This window comes from Chenopodium quinoa, unplaced genomic scaffold, assembly GCF_001683475.1.
Source record: "Chenopodium quinoa cultivar QQ74 unplaced genomic scaffold, ASM168347v1, whole genome shotgun sequence".
Classification (NCBI taxonomy): Eukaryota; Viridiplantae; Streptophyta; class Magnoliopsida; order Caryophyllales; family Amaranthaceae; genus Chenopodium; species Chenopodium quinoa.
The window spans coordinates 1436972-1455682 of record NW_018743074.1 but is presented as its reverse complement, the minus strand read 5'-3'; the positions used below and the strand labels follow the sequence as shown (position 1 = coordinate 1455682).

The window sequence follows — 18711 nt, the reverse complement described above, 5'->3', positions numbered from 1 at the left end:
AAATTACTATAAAATAAAACGTTTCATTTATTTAAACACGACCGCAAAAGAAAAATGTTTCACTTATTTAAACACGGGGAGAGTGTTACTGATTTTAAATTAAGTAGTTAACAAAATTCATCACCTAAGCTACTAGCAAACTACACAAGCTAGTTAACCCGAGCAAATTGAAATAGCTGCGGCTCTTTATCATCGTATCTAAGTAAAATCACCATGCTGGTCTTGCGGCTGTTGTGGTGTGGTGGTGTGGGCAGGGTTTCAATACTTTCCTTCTGTGCAGATACATAGTACCAAGCATACAAAATCAGTTGTGCTACGGCAAGTATAGCTCCAGCGGCATTGCAAATCTTCACAAAAAGAATGACAGATTGGATTAGGATACTATTACAAGCATTAAAGTGGCCCAACTAGAGTTAGCAATCTCTGACACAACACGACAACATGACCGATATCGGCACGACATGAAAACGAAGTTATTAACAGAAAACACGAAGTCGACACGACCCAAAACCAACCCGACTACAACCCGTTTAGATGAAATGATCAAATCATGCAATTATCCTACATTTTATATAGTTTTTGATAGATTTTGTGAACAACGTGAAATTAACACGAGACCAAATACGAACACGACAAGACTAGACTTTTTGCTAGCTCTACGCCTAATGGATCAGAGCTTTCGATAGAGCAATAATAACAATGAACAAAAAATGCTTTTCTCATTCTCTCTCTACCCACTTTCTCACTCCTCTTGCTCGTTAGCATTTTGATGATCATATTTTATTCTACCTACATTTCTCAATATTACATTTTTTTTTCTTTTTTTTCTTTAATTTGCCTTGTAAGCCCCACATTGTTACTATTCATCTTGAAAATGCTCATCCTATGAGCGTTTTTCATTTAGCTCATTAACAATTTTGTTTTGCTCATTGTTGTAAGTCATTTTTTTTCACACATATTTTTGATCATGAGCATTTTTTTCTCATTGTACGCAATGCTCTAAAGGCAAAAAGAATGGAAATTGTGCAAATGTAATTAGCTGTAAATCCTGTAATTGATTACCAGAATGTAGTGATCAAATTTTTTGATGCAGGCATATGCACTCCAAATGACTCCGTTAAACAAACCAGCAATCGAAAGAGACAATGGCATGTATTCAACACTCTTCGTAGTTATGACCTTGAGCTGTTGGCAAACATACAACTACATGAGAATATATTTTTGTACTCAAACTCGTATAGATAAATATGTAATAAAAACACTGTTACATAACATAAGGAAATACCAAGTACGAAAGTAAGAGGTGTAAGACTTAGTACCATTACAGTGAGAGGTGCACCATAAAAAAGGATCCCAAAGATGACATAAAAGATCCCAACAAAGTTAGACCTCGAAGTATGGGTGTGGAATGCTAAGAGTGTGATGCAGATTAAGACAGACAGAACCACAACCTCGACGTATAAGTACATCCACATGGATTTCTGTATTGCAACAACAGAAACTAGTTACCTTTATAAATTAAATGACAATTCAGTCAACAGCAAATAATTGAATATGAGTAAAAATTCAGGGGATTCCCTTCAGATCAATTCTTACCCTAATAAAGCTGTCACCATAGTACGAGTATACAACGTAGTAGAAAGTGTAGAGAGCAATTCCAACACAATTAACTGGGGTAAGAAGAATTGTGTGCGGGTTCGAGTGCACGAACGGCATTGAGTATAGCACCCACATTGAACAGCTGATTAATCCAGCCACAATAGGGTGAAACTTATATTCCTCATTATCTTTTCGCAAATAAATCCTCCAGATTGTAGGCCTGTTAGTTAATTACATACCTATATGTTAATCAATATCACACTATATATACGAAGTACAAAGTATTATATTACCGTGTGACAAATTGTATACAAAAATTATAAATCAGATTAATCATGACTTTTAAATATGTAATTAGCACGTACTAGCATTTAAATGGGTGAAATCATACACATCAAAGACATCTTAGAAAATACAAGCAAAACCAAATTAATCTATATAAAGACATTCATAAATATTCAATGTAGTTTTAAGCCAGTACAATTTAATTAAATAATTAACACAATTAAAGTACTAATTACATATGAAAGACAAGAGAGAAAGTATAATAAATAAATAAATAAATACATACGCAGGAGAGCAAAACATGAAAAAGGATGTAACATTGCCTGCAAAAGTAATCAATGAATCATTATTAGTTATCAATAGCACTAATTAATTGTGTGAAATAACAAAATTAGTTATTAGCACTAATTGCTCTGAGATAAGAAGAAAGCACACAAAAAGCGTGATTAAGCAACTTATAATTGCACTCTAGTACTCCATATTAATAGATGCATATTAAAACAACCTTCGCCAATTTTTTTGCTTCGCCGTTTTACTGATAGATACCTAAGCTCCACCATATTTATCTTAATTTAACTTTTTTACTTAATCATTACCAAAAAGTAACTAAAAATTAATATAATTGCACTTTTTTTTTAAATCAATATTTATTAGCAATGACTCAATTTTAGCATAGCTTAATCAAGTTTGTTGACCCTAAAAGTTTTGATGATGACTCAACTCATGAGTAATCTAACTTGTTTATAAGTTGGTACGGCTTAAGGTTTCATGAGAAAGCTAGGATTGATGATCCAGAATAAGAAGTAGCAGATTGCAAGTCAGAGGCAAGAATGAAGAATATATTAAAAAAAAATCAGAGCTCAGTAACTTTGGAGGAACTAGATGGTTCAAAGTCGAAGAAGATTCTATAAGCATACCAATAATTCCAAGAATGGTACGTTTTAGCTTAGCTTAGCTACAATTCTATGTTTAAAAAATAACTACTCGTAGGTTTTATTTTCTACTCGTAACTTCTTATGTTAGTTATGTACGTATTTAACATGTTGACATAAATGAGTCAAGTGGAATTAATCTTTATGTTTAATCAAATTTATTTTCCTTTATATGAGATTTATTTGTATTAGTTATCAATGAGATATATACTTGTACTCCGTATAATTTAAGATTATATATTGGAAAATTATCTTTTGTGAAATATCCTTTGTGAAAAGATTTTAACGACGAAAATTATACTGTATTTGAACGTGTGTTTTCTCTTGGTAAGTCAAAATCAGTTGAGAAAATCGTGGAATAGCAGTGTACACTTGCATTCCAAGTTCCTTTACTAACCTGCTCCTTAAGTTGAGGGATGTGTAGTTAGTGGAATTAAAAAAAAAAACGGTGAAGTGGATGTTAAGTACTAAGTTCCTTTCCAGTTGTAATTATTGAAGTTAGGATTTGACTGAACTCTAAAAGATAAAGCCTTTGAGTTAAGCTTCTAAGAGAGATTTGAGAACACAACTGGTTGTCTGTTGAGGGATAAGTTGTGGGGTGCTTAAGTTCGTTAGGAAACATGGACTTAGATTGTTTGCCCTATTATTATAATTGATAAAATTCGGGGTGGATGCCAGAAGTTTTCCATGCAAAAATCTCTGTGGCTTCTTTGAATTCATTGAGTTTTACTTTTAATTTTAATTCCGTAACAATTTTCTCTAGTTTCCCACACTGCAATTCACTCTCCACTTCTAGTGTTCATCAGACTTAACAAGGTTTAGGTTTAGGATAGAAATTAAGTCCATTATTACGAGTTTACGACATAATACAAATAATTATAAAACTACTGTAATTTCTTAAATTACAATAATAATAATAATAATAATAATAATAATAATAATAATAATAATAATAATAATAATAATAATAAGGAAGTAATTAATTCAAAATCAAATTAGTAAAAATCAAATTTCTTTTTGAGTTTCAACTTCTTGATTTAAAACAATATCGTATATTAAAAAAAAAAAAAAATTTAATAAGTCTCATAATTTATTCAATGTGAACTACGATTACCACTACTATAATATAATCATAAAAACTATTACTATTTCGATGATTCTCATGCATTAAAAGTAATTGAATGTAACTATTAGAAAGAATTCAAGAACAATAATGCTTATAAAAATATATAGAGAAGATTGATTGTTCATACCAATAATTCCAAGAATTGTAGGAAAATCAAGATTCATCACCATAGTTGCTTAGCTTCAAGAATCAAAGGAAAGTGAATTTTGAGAGAGAAATTAAAGAGCAGCTTCAGATCTGGAAGATTGTTCGACTGGAATTACGGGCCGTTTGGAATGAGATTAGAATGTGGGAATGGGATTGGGAATCTATAACCCATATAAATACTTCGTATTAAAACTTCCATCTATTTGCTCTCTACTGTGCTTTAGGAACAGTGTTTTTCGGTGCTATTACTCTACTGCCCCCAACAATAATGAATTGCCCAATCTGCCCCTGCTTGCATTGCATAGGTAGTTTTCCTTGGTCGGTTCCTGGTTTTCCTCCCTGCCTTTCGTTTTGCCGCCTCTTCCCGAACTCCCTCAAAACCAGTCATCTTTCTGGCTTTCTCTCTCCTTACTTCCATTTTCTCTCTCCTCCCTCCATTTTACATTTCCTGAGCATAGCTAACATCGCAAGAATGGAGCAGCAGCGATGAAATCCAAGGGCGGCGGCTCAACTATCACAAGAATGGGGAGATATATAGCTTCGAGCTTGAGGAACTTGAACAGAATGAACACCCTTCATCGTCAAAAAACTCCTGACCTTGTTCTCAAGGTTCGCAAACTCTAATCCTTAACTCTCTATGATTTATTGCTTTCTCGCTATGATTTAATTCGTCTTTGATCTTATGTTAGCATTTGTTTGGTTTGATTCGGGATTAAATGTGTCGAATTATCAAGCTAATTTTCTCTAAATCTCTACTATTGCATGTTTGAAATGGGGATTTTTTTTGTGGGCTGCTAATATTTCTTTGCATAATTTGTGTGTTAATTTTTCCCTTTTGTTCTGAGAATTGTATAAGGAGATTAGTTTTTTCTTAAAAAAATTTAATCACTTTTCTATTGGATCAGATTCGTAGCATTTCAATTATGTGAGTGATTTCTTGCTTGTATGAATTTTTGCAGATAGTTTATAATAAAAAAAAAATTCATGATTTTTTGATCTGTGTTTTGGAAGCTATGGGAGCTTTCAACGAATTGAGGAAGCTGGAATTGTTCTTTAAGGATGAGAGCAGGCATGGTCTTTCAGTTTTTGATCTTGGAAAGATATTGGCTTGTATGCACGATTAGTTTTCGATCGATCCTCTAATGCCTTCCGTTTTCAGTATTAAGTTAGTTCCTCGATCCTCCAATGCCTTCAGTTTTCAGTATCCTTTAATTCTTTGGCAGGTATCTTTCTTTGTTCATTTATGTTTAGTCCATTTCTCAGGTTTTTTTTGGGTATCTATTCTGATGAATTTGAATTATGGGATTTTGGTTTTGTTTATTTTATGGGTATTGTTGGATTTCTGTTTAGAGGGGAAAAAATGAATTTATTTGTGCAATTTGATCCAAAGTGGTCATTATGCTCATAGTTAAATCTGGTTGCCCTTTGATTTCTCAATTATCCATGTTTATTTTGATTTGAGTTTCTCTACTTTGATGCGAGTATTAGTGAGATTTGGGGAACCGATTACTCATACATTAACGATCGGTTACTAAAATTAGCTTTACCTTGAATTGAGAATTTTTGTACATGTTGATAACATGGCTGATACTCCGTAATTGTTATTTATGAACTTTAATAAGTGAATTTTTAGTGTTGTGAATGTTATTAAATCTGTTAAGGTAGCTCAAAAGATGGCATTTTTAGTGTTGTAAGATAATATGATTCATTTCTAGAAGTAATTTGGTAAAATCTGGAGTAAGAAATATGTTTGATTACATTGTAATTTATCGATTCTAATAATATAGGCATAGTGGATCGTTGAGTCCATTCTCGTGTATTGATATATTTTTCTTTAGAGAGCAAATAAGTAGCAGCTGAGTGGCATTTTTCTTATAAACTATTACATGAATGCATTTTTAGAATTACCTTCCTATAAAATTCTGGTATTTAATTTAGTTTCTTGATAATTATTATGGAGGAATAGGAAGCTGAATCAATCACTGCAGAATATAATTTTTCCAGTATTGATATTGAGATTTTTAGCTTTACTTTTTTGCTTTTGTTATAGAATGGGACTTCAGAAGAGGTGGTGAAGATAGTAGAAACTCTCAATGTAGGTGAAGGTCATGAAAAGGTAAGAAAAGGAATCTCACATACAAGAACGAGACTAAATTGCTTGAGCATTTTGTGTAGTTGTATAAATTGCCACCTCATGTATGAAGTTTGGCATGTTTTTAACACTTTGCAGCAACCAGCCTAGATTTATCAATTTGCCAAAACAACATGAAGAGAACTGATTACATTTTTGTAGGCGACGGAGAGGAGTATGTGGTTGTGGTTGTGGTTGTTTTCGACATGGCCTGTAAACTATCCCCGTGTCGGTGGGAAGAATCAAATCGAGGGGAAGAAGAGCAAGAGAAGAAGAGAAAGAAAAACGAAGACCAAAGGGCAAGTTTAAAGAGAAAAGAGTAAATTTCTGCAGTTTTAATAGGAATATTTGGATTTATTTTGGATATTTGAGAACATTCCTGCAGGTTAATAGAATTATTGATGTGCTGTGGATACGATATCTGTCTCCTTTCTCTTTCTTGTTCTAATTGGTTCAATTTTCATCTCTTCTATTAGATTTAACCTGTTATATGAATGTTGACTGTTTTTGTTTTGTTTATTTCTCCTCTTTTTTCCTTTTTTTTTTGCCGTTATTTTTTTTCTTATCCTCCAGTTTCTCTGTTTTTTCTCTAAAATAGGCGGAAGCCGGAGCAAGGTTTGGTGGATTTGAGTTTGAGGCAAAAGAACTCAGGTATCATTGGATGTTCGATCTGTTATTTTTTTTATTTTATTTTTATTTTTTATTTTATCTAATTTCTAGAAAAATTTTCTGTGCAATATCTGATGTTAGGATATTTGTCTGATTAATTTCTGTTATGTGTTGTGATTTGTGTGTTGTTGATATTATTTGGGAATTGATGGAATTTAAATTTGATTGATTGAGAAACAAGATCAGTTGAAGTTAGGTGCTTTTTTTTGTGAAATTTCAAGTGTTTTTAGTAAATTGATAAGTGAATTGTTTCGTTGTTCGTTTTTTTTTTTTTTTTATTTTTTATTTTTATTTACATCAGGGTTTTGAAACAATTACCTTGGGTTACATGACTTACATCACATAGCATACACACCATAGTTTTTGAAACAATTGCCTTGGGTTACTCTTTCTTAATAAAGCCATCATCCACCTCTTTTTATTCATGTGCAGGCTACACTCAGAGTTGCTTCACAAAAATATGGTGGCAATACTGGAGATGTTGTGGCACTTAGGATAGAGGCAGAGGTGTCCAATTTTACTTCTCTGGCTACCCTATCTTTCAGATGCTAGCTTGATTTTCTTTTCATGCTTGTTAATAGATAAAATGACACTTTATTTTGAATAGACTGCTAGGGATGAGGCAATTTCTGCACTTGATCAACTCCAGGAGTCCGAGTCTGAATTAAGATCCCTTCGGTCTATGGTTCATAGGTTAATGTTGACACGGAAAGAGATGGTTTGAGCTCTACTCTTCTTTCATGTCTTATTATAATTGTTTCCAATTGTATTTACACGGTTCATAACGTTGGAATAGGAAGAGTTGGTTCTTAAGAGGTGTTGGCTTGCTCGATATCGGAGTTTATGTGTACGATATGGTAATTGAATAATTTAGCAAGATCCTGCTGACATCTAATTATTGTTTTTAACTTTTTTTTTTTTTTATTTTTTTTTTTTGTTTTCTTATAATGCAAATAATGAAAGCTGATATATGGCTCTATACATTTCTAAGGTATCTATTCAGACATCGCAGAAGCTAAACTCAAATATTGATCATCCTTTGCCCCTCTACCTGTCGAGATTGTTATTGCTGCAGGACAGAAAGCAAAGGAAGACAGTCCCTCAGGTGCAGAAATATTGTTCTTTTTGTTTGATATTACTTCAATAGATCCTTATATATTGCTTTTGAGTATTACTGAAATAATTACTTTTGTTCTGTCTCTTATTTTGCAGAATTCCTCGACTTTCACCATTTTACGAATTCGTATCCATTTCTCTATTTATCAGCGCGGTTTCAGATATATTTGCTCTTATTTTATCATTATATGTATTGATTGGTTTTTTTTTTGTTGTTGTTGTTGTTACTTTTGTGATCATTCCTATAATTTATTGAAGAAATACTTATTTTAGATTGTAGGGGTTGGGAGTTTGATACCTGTTTTTGGAATTGTGTTGTTTGTGTAAGTCTTTGATAAATGAGTTTGTCTCCCTTCGAAATTAGAGTACTGATGTGAAGTATGTGGAAGGCACCTTGTGTTGTGCAGTCACTTAGTGCATTTTCATCGAATTACGACGTGTTCTTGTTGAGTTTGAGGGCCTATTTTGCATTGAAATTTCATCATAATAGGCTTATAGCGTGTTAACTGTTGTTACATATGATGTATATCCTACAACGGGTGTAATTTCACACACTCACACATTTGCCTCCCAATTTGGTCAGCTTCATGAGTAAATGGTGAGGGGAATTTGAAAGGGTGTAAAAGTGTAAAACTACACTCGGGTGTAGGATGGAAATTGTAGTTGTTACATGGATGGTAGTTGTGATGACAGAATGGGTTTTCCAACTCAAAAGTAATGGATTTACTTACAAGAAAAAAGAACTATTGATTTACTTGGTTTACGATAACTTAAGGTAGTGTCTAATTTTACTCCATTTGACTTTTGAAATTATTTATGCTGTTATTAGTGTTTGAATGCAGTAGAAATGATGATCTGATAATCAAAGTGTTAACAACCTGTATGCATAAAAGAAGATGATGATGCCACTAACGTCACCTGAGGAACGACAACTTTAGAGGACAATCTTTGGTGACGACAAAGGTAAAATCAAAGTATGGTCGATTATGCAAAACCACTGGTTCAGTCAGACCCTAAACCCCCCTTCCGTGCTTTGCTTTTCTGCAGAAACAATTACCCGACCACACAGACCACTGGTTTAATTAGATCCTTGTTAAATTCGTGACCTTTTTTTTCATATTGCCAATATTAATTTGCTTGATTATGCTGGTATTTTTGACATGATTGTGTAATTGTTGAATTTTGTTTTATATTTCCTGGTTTACTCAATCGTTTGCTTTCTTGCTCAAGATTGGTTAATGAATTAGACAACAGAAAAAGCAATACCTTGAACAGAAAAGCATATAGTAGACGAAGAGCTGTCTGAAAATGAAGCAATTATTTTGAAAATGGATATGCCTGCTATGTTTAGTTTAGTACAATCAGTTGTGTATTATCTGCTCATTTTGTGGAAGTTTTTTTCTGTTGACTATCCGTTTTTGTTATTGTATTTGGATCATGTGAACGACTATTTAGTTTACCTCAAATTGTGAATTCATCTTTCAAATTTTATATTCAATTTTGATCTTTGACTGCTTCATTATAATGGTAATTTGTTGGTTGTGTGGATAATCCAGAACCTGTGAATGAAAATGGAGGGATGAGGGTGGTGACAGGAGTCGCAGGATAATGATAAGAAGATTCTAAGTTTGGGTTTAGGATTGACTCCTCTAGATTGCTTTGATGTGTCATTTATAATCAAAGAGAGGATGACAGAGGTACATCAAAGATTGCTAAACTTAGTTCTTCCTTTGAGGAACTTAGAGTGTGGATGGAGGAAGTTCCTAGTGAAATTTCCCATCTAGTATTGGCTGATGTTGAGCACGATTTTGAGTAATAAATTGTCTTGATATTTTCCCGTCAAAAAAAATAAATAGTATTTTTCATAAAGATTCTAAAATTTGTAAAACCATAAAAGTGATCAATCGGTAAAATGTAAAGAAAGATGGAAAATGAGAGAAGAGCAAGTGAGAAAGGGGGGCGGCTAATGAGAGCGAGTGTTAAAAAGCAATAAGTTAATGATTATTATAAGTTGGAAGATTAAGAGTATGAAAATGAAGAAAGGTGTCATCTAACAGTCAAATAACAACAAATTAAACATAAATATCAATATACATTTACATTATAAGTCAAGTGTTACACTATAATATCAATTTTGTAGTGATTATGTTGGGGGGCGCGTGCACCAACAACTAGTATATAAAAATATGACAATATTTTGTTTGGGTAGTGAATGGAAATAGATGGGGAATAAATAACAAAAATACAAAATTACCCTTACTAATCTTTCTCCTCCATTCTTTTCATTAATGCCAAAAATGTCATTTTTCACTTATTCCCATTTCCATTCATTTATTACCTATCCTCCTTAGGTAATAAATTAATAGGAATTCACCCCATTTATTCTCAATCCCATTCCCTTCTTTATTTTCAATCCCATTTTACAAACAAGATATTTTTTTTTATTTGGGATTAAAAGTCCCATTTCCAGTTTTCCACCCTCAATTCCCATTTACCAAACACCCCCTTGTTGGTATGATCAGAAAGTGGGATAAGAGTTCTCGCCTTCTCAGATTCTCTCCTCCTTTGCCCAACTCCAAACTAACGATAGTGATAAAAAAAAAAAAATAAAAAAAAAAAAAAAAAAAAAAAAAAAAAAAACAAACTATGATTGGTTGTAGGCTGTAACTTCTGGTTACCTAAGGACGTAACAAGTCTAACGACTGACTGGCCCAGTACCAGAGAATGACAAAATACCCACGCTTCTTTAGTGTGGAATGACGATTATAGGCCCGGATAGACATACTAGATTAAGATAGCATATTAGCATTATTATTATCATCACAAGTCTTTTACCCGAGCAGCGCTCGGATATTTACTGTTTTTTTTTTTTTTATAAATTATTCTAAATTTTATATTTGTTTATAGATTTTGTATACAAATATTACGTAATTATTTCAGGGGATTGTTAAACGGCGCCCTTATTTTACCTGGTAACGCCCGCATTTAAATATAAATGGACAAATATACTCTCGTGTACTCCATATTTTTCTTCTCTGGCCTCTAACTCAATCGTGCATTCTCTCCTCCCAACAAACCACCACCAATCGAGGGCAAGGTCATCGGACACATCGCCGGAATTAAAGTCGTTTTTTTTTTTTTTTTTGTGGAAGCCAAACGCCTAAATTTTTCAAAACTCTAGGGGAGAAACGCCTAGAATTTTCAAAAGTCCTTAGGAGATTCGAAAATTCTAGGCGTTGCCACCCATAGAATTTTTCATTTTTTTTGCGTTTTTTTGTTTTTATCATAACTTTTGATCCATAACTCAAATTAAGACAAATAATATATCGTTGGAAAGCTCTACAAGTCTATTTTCTAACCCAATTAGAATCATATCAATATCATTTTTAGATCTTAAGATATGGCTACAATACTAAGTTTGGTCCAAAACCAACACCCTTGCACTATTTCAATCATATCTTAAAATCTAGAAATGATATTAACTTGATTCGAATTGGGTTGAAAAGTAGACTTCTAGAGCTTTTCAACGATATATTATTTGTTTTAATCCAAGTTTGGGATCAAAAGTTATGATAAAAACAAAAAACGAAAAAAAATTGGAAAATTCTACGGGATAAAACGCCTAGAATTTTCGAATCTCCTAGGGACATTTGAAAATTCTAGGCGTTTCTCCCCTAGAGTTTTGAAAAAATTAGGCGTTTGGCCTTCACAAAAAAAAAACGAATTTAATTCCGGCGATGTGTCCAATGGCCTTGCCCTCGGTCGATGGTGGTTTGTTGGGAGAAGAGAATGTTAGATTGGGTTATAACATTGAATACACGCGAGGGTATGTTTGTCCATTCATATTTAAATGTGGGCGTTATCTAGTAAAATAAGATCATCGTTTAGCTTGTCACAGAGTGCATAATAATTAAAAATAGTTTTTTTTAATAATATAAGAGATATCGTGGGAAAATTTTCTTTATTTTACAACTAATACTAGAATAACTTTTAAATATTTAAGGGAAAAGAAGGCAACATCGGGCAATGGATTCAAGAGGCATAAAGCACTTTATCATGTAATATTGCTATATCATTAATCGAGAGGGGCGATTAATCTACCTTTAAAATGAGCAAACGCAATCCATTCTCATTGGCTTCTTTTAATTCTCAATAAAAAGAGGCATTTGGAGACTTACATAACTTGAACAGTTGAACTTAATAATGAGTTAATTTTGTTTGCCCTTCTTGTGAGAAGCTTGACTTGCATACGGGAACTCAATTAAGCAATTTTATCCATTTTGTGGGAAGTTGATCACTTGATCATCGAAAGTACTATGTATCTATTAAACAAATTTTACTTTCCGAGTATTTTACATGTCACCCAAACAAGCAGTAATGTTGGAGCATCATAACATGAATGAAAGACTCCAATCTCAAGAATAAAATAATTCTAAATTTCTAATGGATCCTGTAAAAAAAAAAAAAAAAAAAAACTAAAATTAATGGGTGGGTTAAAGATTACAGTAGAAAACTAGTGAATCCAACGACAAAATTGTCAGTTTGATTACTCTAATAGTGCTTAAAATTTCTTGTAAATCTATGGGAACCAAGTTTAATGAAGTGTTCCTCTTCGTAAATCTCCAAATAATGCAACAAGCTCTTCAAAATTATGCATCAGTGAGAGAATGACAAGGAGAGACCACTGCAAGACATAATGTAGGGTGACAAATTTCATCTATTTAATTCCAGTATAGCTAAAATTACAGTGAAAAAATTGCATCTTCTGAGACAAAAATTACATAATCTCACAAAGCTTAGCTTCGCCATATCTACCCTAAAAACCTCTCTCACAATTCTAGATGAAGCAATTTTCTCGTATTTGGGACCTATGGGATTCATCGAATGAACAGAAATCCCCTTTCCAAGTTTGTGACAGCATTAGAGTCGGCACAATACAAACATGTTTCTGAGACATGCTGCATAAATTAGTCGCATTTGATGTTTTTGTAGATCCTTCGTACAAAAAGGTTGGAGCCCAGGAATCCTACAGCCCCTGATATCAAATATAGTAAAAAAAAAAAAATTAATTTCACAAGAAAATAGCACAACACCTCAAATTCAAGCTAGAAGCATTCCAGTGGAATTTAATGACCATCAGTCTCAGAGACCCTGCCCTGCCGTGGTAGGAACCTGAGAGCCTATTATGTACACCCGGGTGTACCGTACACCCAAGGTCATTTATGCTCATTTAGTCAACAAAAGAGTAAAAATTATTTGCTCATTTTGTTTATTAAATGAGCAAATAACTCCGGGTGTACTATGGGTGTATATAACAAATTCAACAAGAGCCTTTATAAAAGCATAAAAAGTGATAAATGAGAATAACAATGTATGATTATCAAACAAAACATGTATTTCACAAGTAGAATCCCATGATACATGAGGATCTCCAGGAATTGAGCAAGGAGATGAATCAACAGAGAAGTCTTTTTAAAGATACTTACCACAAAGAATTCCTAGCCCAAGGCAGAACATCAAAGTGTAACCAAAATAAAAGCTGATCTGGAAGAAACCCGTCATCTTGGTCTTCACGTGATAGTAATAAACTGCATATAGGTAGACATAGATGGCGGTAGACGCAGCAGAAAAGAATGAAGTCCATTGCCAATGGTAGTTTTCAGCATTCAACAAGAAATAAGTTCCCACAATCGTCACACAGACAGTCACAATGATGAGAATCAGAAATACAAGGAGCATGAAACCATAAACATAGTACACCTGAAAGTGTAAAACATAAATAATAAAAATAAAGTAAAATAAAAAGAAGCATGATCAGCTGGACAAAAGTACAGGAGCAATTATCAAGACAAATAGCTGCTGAAAAGAATGGAGCACCTTGTAATTCCAAAAGGATGTGAAAACAAAATACATCTCAATGAAGATGCTCCCAAACGGAAGCAATCCACCCATGAGAGATATCACTGAAGGAGTCAGATACCATTTCTTCTCAGGGATAGGTCGAGGGATAGTCTTAACCCGACATGGATTGTTTGGAGATCCACTCCAGTTTCTTCCAACAACGGTGCCAAGGAGTGCAAGGGGGAAGGAGATGAAAGCCCAAATAACAAAAACTACAACCATAGTTCCGAAGGGAATAGCAGCCAGCGAACCATAGAATATAGCAATAGTGTTCAAGATGAACCCAATCCCAAAGCACAAAAATGGGAATAGGGAAGCTGTCAAAATCATCGTCTTGATCCAACTTTTGCCTGAAAATTCAGAGAATATATCCATCATCATTTTTTAAAAACAATTAGCATTAAAAACTGAAAATGATAGGTAGGTTGATAGTAGATTAAGTTACAAGAGAATTATCACTTACCACCATTACGAGAGTACATTCCACCACTCACATACCCTGATATAAATGATGTCAAGGCATAACAAACAATGAATGTTGTGACAATGGCTCCCCTCCTGAAACAAAGATAATAATACTGATTTTAGAAAGTAATGTGACTAGATGTAGTGATATAAAAGTCTTGTACACAATAACAGAGTACAAATGTCAACACTTTTGATGTAAAGCAATAGAAGAATAAGTCATTCAAATTATTAATCTAGTGGTGCAGAACAGATGATATAGAGATTCTTGCAATTATATAATTCAAGCTAAAGATGACTCTGATTATCAAGTATCTCATACATACCCTATATACAGCATTCCAATAATTGCCAAATTGATGACAAGGAGAACCAGAGTTGCCAGCTGGGCGCCATTACCAACAACAGCTGAAAGCAGAGCTAAGTTGCGAGGAGAACGGAAAACATCTCCATGAATAAGTTTCCAACCAGACTCTTCACTAACATCCCTTTCCTGATCATACAAATCCAAGTTCAGCTAAGATATACTTCCTCCGTTTCTTTTTAGTTGGCACGTTTCTTTAGTCACGTTTGCCAATGCACAAATTCAACTATTAATATCTTTAATTATCGATAAGCAAAAATTATAAAAAGTTGATATTTTGAAAATATATATCGTGACGAATCTAACAAGATCTCACATGACTATATTTTTCATTACGTATAAAGCACAAAACACGGTCAAAGAGGAGTGTGTGAATAGTAAGTCAAAACGTGTCAACTAATAAAAAACGGAGGTAGTATAATATAGTGCAGGCAAATGATAGAATGAACAAGAAAAGAGTCTCACCAAAGTTTCCAAGTCATCATCCTCCCTAGCATACTTCGCATAATCATTTCTAAGAGTACGCATCAATATCATAGATACCAACCCAGTCAAGAAGATAACCATCATGAACGAATTGAAAATGGAGAACCAATGGATCTGCAAAGATATTAGTTAGATAAGACCACTATCCTTAATATGAACATAAGATTACAAGATACTTCTTTTAAACCGAAGAGAGCATCTAACTAGTTGCAAAAGGTATTAAAAAATTAAACATTTAGAACCTCAACCACATGCCACATGAAACTAAGAAAGAATCCCAAAACAACAAAGGCAGGACTCTTCAATTCAGCAAGCTAATAGTAAAAACTAAAAAGCATAATCAAACTTCAGTTAGATTAGGTGTGCAAACCTGGTGCTCAAAGAAGGGATAATCCAGGTATACATCAAAACGCTTGGCAAAGGTAACATTTGTAGGAATCCATTTGACAGTGTATGTCATGTCATAGACCTTCCCCTCTTCCACTGGCTTGGCACCGTCCTGAGTGAGATTAACATGAATGATCTACAAAATAGCATATTCATAAGTTATTTATAAATGGTAAAATAAAGTCTAAACAGGAAAGTCGTAGAGCTGAGATACAAAGGGTAAGTAGAGTCACCTGATTGCCATTATATTTAATGACGAAGTTTTTGTTTGTATACAGAACATGTTTAGCATTCTCAGTGTTTTTATCAAAATGCAATTCTCCCACAAAACCTGTGTCGCAGTAATAGAAGTTAGAGAAATGAAACAGGAATTAAATTTCACATTAATACTGAGTAGCCAGGGAAGGGCAAGTGCGTACCCCATAGTGGTAAATCATCTGAAGTTAGTTGAGCAGCCAGGATGGTTAGATGGAAAACAAAAAATCAGTCAAGTAATCAAAAGCCAAAATTGGTGCATCAATGAGAAACAAGGGAAACATATTTTAAATATATACTGCTCCAATATTGCTTGACATCTGAGTGTCACTAGTAAATGAAATAAAGTGAGGAGATTTCGAGGGTATCATAAATATATCACATACCGATAAAGAATTCAAACCAGTATGAATTTTCAATAGCATCTTTGAACTGTTTGGCCCTGGTAGGATCAAGCTCAAGTTCACATATGGTTGTCTTGTCAGTACTTTCTGCCAAATGAAATGGAAAAACATCATTAAGTATTAGTAAATAAATTCTAGTGTACATTTCACAGAATTCACACAGCCATGGAAAAATGAACAGAACAGCCAGCAGCAGACATAATATCTGAATAGAGAGAACCAGGACTTACTTCCAAACTTGAAATCAATTTGGCTATCAATAAGTTCATTTCCACCGAGAACCTCACCCAAGCCACCCCACCTGTGGCCAGAATTCCCAGATGGACGACAAAATGGAAGGCTGAAGTAGTTATAAGTTTCTTGAGGATTGTTATATGGACCAACTTTGTTGACCCAAAGCGTTACATGTTCACCTGCTTCATACTATATGAATTTAAAATAAGAAACAAAAAAAAATGAGTTTTAACTTCAAGGAATCCACCAAGAAAGTAACAGAAACCTGCACGCTTACAAGCAGATGAAAACAATGCATGTCATTCACACAACCACATTAATCTCTAGTTCTCTACCATAAAAAATAAAAATAAATAAAAATAAATAAAAAATAAAAAAAGGAAAAGAAAGAAAATGACACTAAAAACCTTGATTGGAGAGGAAGGAAGGGGGATGCATCAGTCAGATGAGGATAATAAAGCCGCAGATATTGTGGACAAATTAAGAAAGATGCCAATGATTTATTTCTAGCAATAGTTTCAGATCAACCAGTTTACCTAAGAGTCCTAGACTGAGACACTTACAAGAACAACAAGCGCTAATAAGTAGTGCATCTACTAAACTAATGGAAACAGCCAGACACAAAAATTTCAGGCTGAATGTTTTCGTCGAATGAAACCATCAATTAAAATTGGCTAGGGTACATCACTGCTAGTTGCCAGGCTCGTATCCTCTAACAACCTCAAGCATATCCAATTACCCATGAAACTATGGTAACTTCTTCAAACCAACCCCGTCCTATTGCCCCAGATTTACTTCAATTTCAATACATCACAAGCCGGGGTTTACGGCCAGCAATGACTTGAGATCATCTAACATATGCTTAATTACGAGATTGTACACCTAAACTGCTCCACAATGCCGAGAACTGTGCTAATACTGATACATTGTTGCAATAACAGCCAAAAATTCATAGGATCATGGTAAAAAAAAAAATTGAAAGCATCGTAAATTACTAATGAAATCCAGTTATTTTGAGTCCAGCGGTCCGACATTGGCTTCTTTTGCTTCAATTATCCCCATATTAACAAGCAAAATCCAATTAATCTCCTCAATTTCCCACAAAATTGCCGAGAAATTTATACATCGGAAAATGCAAACTAATTTGTTCCCAATTTAATTATAATAATGGGAATCACAAATTTCACATTAACTAATTAAATCAACCCAAAAAACCCCCACGATCACAAAATTCAGCTCATTTTTCACAACCAAATTAATATCAACAAGATCTAAATCAACAATACAAAAATCAAATCAAACCCATGATGCGAAACAATGCGACATTAAAGATGAAATAATTAAAACCCAGAAACCCAAGTACCTTGTGATCGGACTCGGATGCAAAAACGGGTGAAGAAGAGAATAAAACAACGGTGAGGATGAGGAGAGAGATAGATCCGACGGTGGAGGAGGGCATGATTGCAGAGGAGAGAGAATTTGACCTCAGCTAACGGTCGGATCTGCTATAAACGAGTTGATTTGCGGAGAAGAACAGCAACCAACTTTGGAGAAGAAATTTTGATGAATTAATTTTTTTTTTTTTTTTTTTTTTTGAGAAAATTAATTTACTTGATAGTACTCCGTACTAGGCAGTAATAGTATCATAGTTTGGGTGTATAATTGTGGATTAGTATTGGGTTGATCTTGATTAAATCTGGAAAAATATTAAAGGGCTCTATGTTGCTAATTTATGGTGGAGAGGTGCTAACTGCTAAGTACGTCACAACAAGAGATTTGTTAAACATCGCCCACAAATTACTACATAAAGCCCACAAAATTCACTTGGTTTGACAATATTGCCCTTGACCTAAAAAAAAAAAACACTCACACTCTCATCGCTCATTTTCTTTCAACCTCTCTAAAAAAAAAAAATTTCAAACAACGGCAATGTCGAGGCGGCAAGGCAAGGAATTGGCGGCGGCGGCGGAGGGAAGGAGGTCCCAAGGAGGCAAGGTACAATTTGTAAAAAAAAAAAAAAAAAAAAAAAAAAAGGAAAAACCGCCGTGACGGAGGTGGGGCGCCCTGGCTGGACGCCCAGCCAGCGGTGGTGGCGCCAGCTGCAGACGCCGCCACCAGTAGGCTGGCGCCTGGGCTGGACGCCATAGCCACGGTTGTGGCGTTTATTCAAGGCGTCGCAGCCGTGGCTGTGGCGTCCAGCCCAGGCGCCA

The 18711-nt window shown here is 34.1% G+C and overlaps 2 protein-coding genes and 1 long non-coding RNA gene across 10 annotated transcripts; 1 reads left to right on the top strand and 2 right to left on the bottom strand.

The window, feature by feature from the left end:
- LOC110731629 (bidirectional sugar transporter SWEET4-like) lies at window positions 1–4244 on the bottom strand. The gene is made up of 6 exons (XM_021911499.1): window positions 4070–4244; window positions 2171–2207; window positions 1597–1819; window positions 1320–1481; window positions 1063–1185; window positions 1–347 (listed from the first exon to the last, which is right to left on the bottom strand). The coding sequence occupies exons 1-6, from the start codon at window positions 4110–4112 to the stop codon at window positions 150–152; spliced, it is 786 nt and encodes a 261-aa protein (XP_021767191.1). The 5' UTR covers window positions 4113–4244; the 3' UTR covers window positions 1–149.
- A 125-nt stretch (window positions 4245–4369) lies between these two features.
- On the top strand, window positions 4370–11280 carry LOC110731630. 8 transcript variants are annotated; one of them, XR_002513327.1, is made up of 11 exons: window positions 4370–4698; window positions 5101–5312; window positions 6140–6205; window positions 6320–6605; window positions 6819–6871; window positions 7322–7396; window positions 7497–7607; window positions 7686–7746; window positions 7881–7994; window positions 8102–8968; window positions 9562–10592. It is a non-coding gene; the product is annotated as an uncharacterized LOC110731630 (long non-coding RNA). The 8 variants fall into 8 exon arrangements; XR_002513323.1 differs by having other exon boundaries at window positions 6320–6539; window positions 9562–10590; XR_002513329.1 differs by having other exon boundaries at window positions 5101–5254; window positions 6383–6871; window positions 9562–11280.
- Window positions 11281–12546: 1266 nt separating this feature from the next.
- On the bottom strand, window positions 12547–18281 carry LOC110731628 (transmembrane 9 superfamily member 1). Its single transcript, XM_021911498.1, has 12 exons — window positions 17865–18281; window positions 16498–16690; window positions 16250–16354; window positions 16028–16045; window positions 15842–15939; window positions 15592–15744; window positions 15201–15335; window positions 14698–14864; window positions 14370–14464; window positions 13883–14256; window positions 13492–13765; window positions 12547–13040 (listed from the first exon to the last, which is right to left on the bottom strand). The coding sequence occupies exons 1-12, from the start codon at window positions 17958–17960 to the stop codon at window positions 12973–12975; spliced, it is 1776 nt and encodes a 591-aa protein (XP_021767190.1). The 5' UTR covers window positions 17961–18281; the 3' UTR covers window positions 12547–12972.
- Window positions 18282–18711: the final 430 nt, after the last annotated feature.